Raw genomic sequence first — 6,000 nt, forward strand, 5'->3', positions numbered from 1 at the left:
CTCTCAGCCACCTCTAGCAGTTGTGTTCATTAGGGCCAACGATGTAATTACAATTCACAGATCCTGCTTCGGCTTAATTACACTCTGATTATTGGGCTGATATTTGTTGAAATTATCACACCCTCAGAAAGTGGAGTTATATTTGCAAGAAATTAAACCTTATTTCATAAGTGTGTCTTAAACCGACAATTTGGGACTGATTTGTAAACGGGAATATAAACACGCTTTAAAGCCTGGGGGGGGGAGCGGGGGCAGAAAAAAAGAGAGAGGTGTTCAATCGAAACGTAAGCTCGCAGATGTAAACATGTGAGTGACGGATCATCCGACAGATGCCTCCGTCTGATTGTAGGAAGTGTTTTTTTCTCGCGCTCTCCGTATCGTCCACCCGAATAGCCTCAACAGAAAGCAAAAAAACGTGGAATGAATTACCCTGGATTATTCTGCATCCATTGAAAGTCGCCATAATTGGGAGCGCTTGGAATAAAATTCACCAATTGTCCCCGGAGGTGGGGCTATTATGGCCGTGTCTGTGCAGCTCAGAAGTGTCTATAGACTTTTATGTGAACAATGTGACATAAACAGCCTCAGAGTCAAATTATTACACAACTGTAATCAGGGACTGAAGTCAGTTTGCTCACACTTTTCTGCTACACAGCATAAATTTGCCCTTTTAGGGGGGGAATGTAGCTGAATCTGAAACGTGAAAAGATATATATATATATGTATAAAGAAATACAGTACATTAAATAGGTATTTTCCCCTTTACAAAAACAGATTTTGATATCAAACAAAGATGAAGTGTGTAAATGTAAAAAGTTGTTTGGAAGTTATAACTCCTTTGAATTTAGAACGAAAGCAATTCAAACCAAACTATGCAAAACTAAAAGTTATTGCCACCTGAACTTAATGTCATCAAGAGAAACTAACTGACAATAAGTCTTTTCCATCACTCTGGAGGAATTTTGGCCCATTTTTCTTTGCAGAACCAACATGGAGACTGTTGAAGATTCTGACTCAGCATTTCACTCAGATTCTATTTTGGACTTTGACTAGGCAACTCCAAAACGTATCTTTTGTGGAGGTTTCAGCCATCCAGAGGTGAATATAAGGTCAGAAACTGATGGGTGCAAATTCTTCTTCAGGATTTTCTGGAAGAGAGCAAAACTCCTGCTGCTGTCAATTATGGCAAGTCTTCCAGGTACCGAAGCACTAATTCAGGCTCTGACCATCACAATACAACCACCGTGGTTCAGTGTCAGTGTGATTCAGTGTGAAGAAAAATCCACATTTGTCCCAATCAGTTCACAAATTATTCTCCAAAGTTCCTGGTGTTCATTAGGATTTTTTTGTTGTTGTTTTTTTTAAATGTGAGACAGACTTTACTGTTTCCTGTGGCATGGAACTGGATGTATTTGTGACCAATCTCAACATGAACCTTCACCTTAACTCAGGCGAGTGCTGTAGTTTGGATCCTGTTCTGGTTTCTCATGACTTCCAGGCTGATAATTGATGCTCTCGTCACTTTTCCACTTTTCTCCGTTTGTGAATAATGCCTCTACATGTGGTTCGTTGAAAACCCCCAGACTTAAATTTATTTTTTTTAGGTGTTTTAGCCTACATGATGTTTAGCATGTTTGGATAGCTCCCTTCTCTTAACCTCTAGGTTTGCTCAGGTCATTCTTGTGTGATTTGAAGAATTGCTTGACAACAGAAAAAATGTAAGTACTTAAGTATAAAAAAGAAGAAATCTTTCAGGCTATTGCTAACTAGCTGATAATATACTCTTGCTAGCTAGATAGATAACTTTTCCATCTATCATTGCTAAGTGCGAATTTATCAGCAGTTGTCTGGACAAAGTTTGTCAATCACCTGTCTTACCTGCTGAAGAATTTTATTTCAGCAAAGTTGTTGCTCTCGAGGGAAATACAGCTGAGAAGGAGGAGAGTGCAGAACCAATAGAGAACGGAGCCATGATGACAAATAAGGGAAATGATTCAAAAGGAATGGCATTTAATGTTTTCATAATTATATGTTTATATGTACATGCATAGGCGATTATAATGCACATTTCTGTCATTACACAGGTCTTAAATTTCTTTCATAATGGTCTTTAAATGTCTTAAATTTGAGTTGGTGAAACCTGCAGAAGCCCTGTCCAAAGAGTGCCAGAACCCCTCTAGAGCAGGTGATCCATTAAAACCCCCTCCTGTTTTCACACACACACACACCAGGGCTCTGGGTGTCACTCCGGACTCCGCAGGTGTCTGCTGGTAGCCGTCGCCCCGACATGAACCCCCCCGGCTCTGAGGGCTGTGTAGCCTGATCCCACGGCTCAGCGTTGGCATCAACGTTGTGCCGTCGCTCATCCCATGTGCAGGAAGTGATGCACGCGTGTGTATGTGTGTGTTTGTGCCCGCAGGCTTCCCAGCGACGGCATACGGACCGGTGGCGGCGGCGGCGGTAGCAGCAGCGCGTGGCTCAGGTAGGGGGGCCCGTGGAAGAGGCGGCTACTTGGCGTACCCACAGAGCACAGGGCCAGGTAAACGCTCTGTCCATGTTCTGTGTGGCTGCTGCTCTCTTCAACTTCTCCTGCTCTGCTTCTCCCCATAGACGTAGTCCTCTAAAACCTTAACACAAATAGCAACGACATGTAGCTTAGACTAATTCCTAGCTTGACATGTACATTAAAACAATGCAATTTGCTTAAAAGAATAACCTGCAATTTAATTTGGGGTTTGCAAAAATAATAAAAATGTAAAACTCAGCCACAACAGAGCAAGTCTTGTACTAAATGTTCCCAGATAATTAGATTTCTAAAAGTAATAGATATTTTTTGTCGTTTTAATTTGGCTCGGTTGATGAAATTGCAACCAATCCTTGAAAAAAATTATCGTAATAAAATATACTATGTGATCTAAACTTATTCTTTGAACAGCTTTGATTGTAAAAATGTTACAAATTGACCATAAGACAAAAGTATTGTAGCTTCTGTCTTTCCAAGTAAATATGGTAGATATGTTTTTTATCATTTGGCATCATTTTATCATTTAATTCACATTGTTTCACTGTATTGGTGGATTGTCTCCGTAAAGGTTAAAGCTTTGAGGAAATACAATATCAGACAAGTCAGCCATTCTACTTCTTTTCCCATCGTCTTCTTTGTAATCATTCTTTTTATATCAGATGTATCCATATTTTAGAGTCAATATTTGCAAGAATGCTCAAACGTTTTGACAATACAACCACAAGTGTCGACGTGTTTTGTCAGAGTTTGTTGTAATAGACCAACACGAAGTAGTGCATAATTGTGAAGTGAAAGAAAAATGCTAGGAGGTGAACTTCCACTCTACTCTCGATTCTTGTTCAGCCTCTAGCAGGTTTTCTTCCAGGATTGCTCTGTGTGTAGCTTTGTCCACTTTCACATCAGCTACGACGAGCTTTATCCTGAAGAAAGCCGTCCCCACAGCATGTTACTGCCACCATCGTGTTGACTCCATGTTCGTGTTGAGGATTGGGATTTGTTCGATAAACCTTCAACTCTTTATCTATTTTCTCCCTGAATTTACTTAATGCTGGTCTAATACATCAAATCAAGATTAAAAAGAAGAAAAAAAAAAAAAACATTGACGTTTTTGGTTGCAAAGGATGCAAGGCGCTATAATTACTGTCAAAATTTTACTTCTACCTTAGTGGCTTAGAAGTAAGCGCAGCTGTTTAAACAGAGATTAGGTGCATTTATATTTACTCCAGTAAACCATGCTGTCTGTGCACATCCTGTCACGACAGACAGATTTCTGCAGCGACACTTGGTACCAAAAACAGGATGCTGGTTTCTTTCCGTCTTAAACAGCATTGATCAGCGTGTCTACTTCATTTAGACATCCTGCTTTTCCCACCCTTACAACTGTAGATCATTCAATAGCTGTCAATAACGGCTTCCCCTGACTGAACACACAGCCTGCTGCCTTTAAAAGAGGGGGTGCCTTCACTAATCAGCCATACCATTAGGAACTTGCTGGAGAGAGTGTGTTTGTTACTCAGATCCCACCGGGTTTGTGCAGTAGCTCAAAAAAATAAAGTCAGCAGATAACCTCTGTTTAACATCGTGCGATGTGAAATGAACTCCCTTAAACACGGAGAGTGACGGCAGCAGCGTATGAAAACTACACGTCTGCAAATTCCCACTCTTGTCCCACTTCGAATTTAATTCAAATCAACAAAGGGAACGTCGGAGGGCAATCAGGTGCTATTTCTTTTGCGTTGGGTGGTTTGATTTAGCATTTTCAAAACAAACAATTTGGCCTGACAATCGCTGCGAGCATTACTAAGAAGCAGGAATGTTGATTTGGGGTTAGCAGCAGCCGCGAACCAGGAGGCTTGATGGCAGCCATTATGTACAGTTTAATTCTGACAGCTGCAAATGGAAGGAAGACAAGTAAATGATTATGAACAGAGGCTGAGAGGTGGCGCGCTAGAGGGGAAAACGGTGACATCATGGGCCGTTTTTTTTTTTAGAGCGGTTAAACAGTCGAGGGAATATAAAGATGGTCCGTCCTTTCTTAGAACGAGGGAAAACAATTTTAGAAAACAACAATAGCAGCATCAGAATGAGAGATTTAAGATAATCAACATGCAACTTATGTTTTTAACTTTTTTGGCCAATATTGATTTATTATGCTGCGTTGTAGCCTTTGTGATGAGGCTGAAGGATTCATGCGTGAAGGTCTCAGCACTCCATACAGACACAAACCAACAGGAGGACTCAGATTGCTCAGGTTTGACCGTCCTACGTTTGTGCCGTCTGGGGAAATGCGGCTGCATCTCTCCGTCCCATCTTACGGTTTCATTTGCAGCGGTCGGCCTAGTGTCGGCTAAGGAATGGCAATTCTCCTAGTCTCTTTTTTTTTTTTTTTTGCTAAATTTTTTAATTGTTTTGGCCAAACAAGGGTTTTTTTTTTTTTCTGTTGTTGGTGGGAAAAAAAGGGGTCCTTTTTATCATTTTTAAAAGTGGGGATTCTTTGTGCTTTGACTCCACCTACAGTTCCCACAGAGCACCACAGGTTGTACATATACATATGTTTGTCTACGTTGAGCCGGTTTGATAGAAGCAAAGTCTATGCGGTGTCAGCTGTTAAGTCACAAGAAGTCCAGGAAGAGGCATCCTCACCCATAAGGATTTTTCTTGGGTGTATGCAAATATATGACAATGACCCTTTTTGTGCAGCGTTTTTGTGTGCAGTGGTGCTTATCTGCACATCGTCGGCGATTCGCACAGATTGTCGTTGGCATGTGGGACACATTTTCCGTCGCTGGGAGAGGGCACTTGCTCCACTTCCAGTGTTCAACAGACAAAAATGACAGCTGCTCACTTCCCCTCTCTGTGACAGACTGCGGCCGATGACAAGGTGTATTTTGGATGTCTCTCTGTGTCCTGCTTCTTGCAGAAAACACACCCCTGAACACTGCCGCAGTGGTGTAAAGCACCAACAGCCACTAAAAGATGTGGCTCCTGCTGCATTTTCTATTAGATCCTATTGCTCACTTCTGTCTTTGATTAATTTGCGCCTTCTATCAACACCCAATGTGCCTCTTGCATACTTATGCAGTCCCTTGCCAAAAGTAATAACACCCTGTTAGCCTGGGATTTAGTGTAGTGGACCAACACAAAGCGATGCAGAATCAGATAATGGAAGTGACATGATTTTAAAATGATTAAAATCTGAAAAGTGCTCAGATGAGGCCAGAATTGTTGTGTATTTTCAAAATGATATAAAGCTAACACCTCGCTTGACTTCGAACTGACTATCCTCGCAGTGAAACGTATTGAAACGTATTGGTGGCAGCATCATCCTGTGTGCGTGCATTTCTTCAGCAGGAAGCATGAAGCTGCTGTGGAGGCGGATTTTAAAAATCAACAGGTGTGAAGTAGGCAAAAAATGAAAACAAAGTGGCTACAAGCCTAGTGTCTTTAAGAGGAGCGGGAATGAAAAAACACATTCC

General features: G+C 41.4%; 1 protein-coding gene across 7 annotated transcripts in view; it reads left to right on the forward strand.

Moving 5' to 3' along the window:
• msi2b (musashi RNA-binding protein 2b) overlaps positions 1–6,000 on the forward strand; it is a 137,593-nt gene that overhangs the window by 97,505 nt on the left and 34,088 nt on the right. For 5 of the 7 annotated variants that reach the window (XM_015052281.1, XM_015052282.1, XM_015052283.1 and 2 more), the window contains exon 5: positions 2,420–2,539. In XM_015052281.1, the coding sequence (XP_014907767.1) occupies positions 2,420–2,539 (120 nt within the window). The remainder of the gene's footprint in view (positions 1–2,419; positions 2,540–6,000) is intronic. The other 2 variants (XM_015052285.1, XM_015052287.1) reach the window with 1 other exon arrangement.

The sequence above is a fragment of the Poecilia latipinna genome, unplaced genomic scaffold (assembly GCF_001443285.1).
Source record: "Poecilia latipinna isolate Pla-1442-1.1 unplaced genomic scaffold, P_latipinna-1.0 Scaffold1099, whole genome shotgun sequence".
NCBI lineage: Eukaryota > Metazoa > Chordata > Actinopteri > Cyprinodontiformes > Poeciliidae > Poecilia > Poecilia latipinna.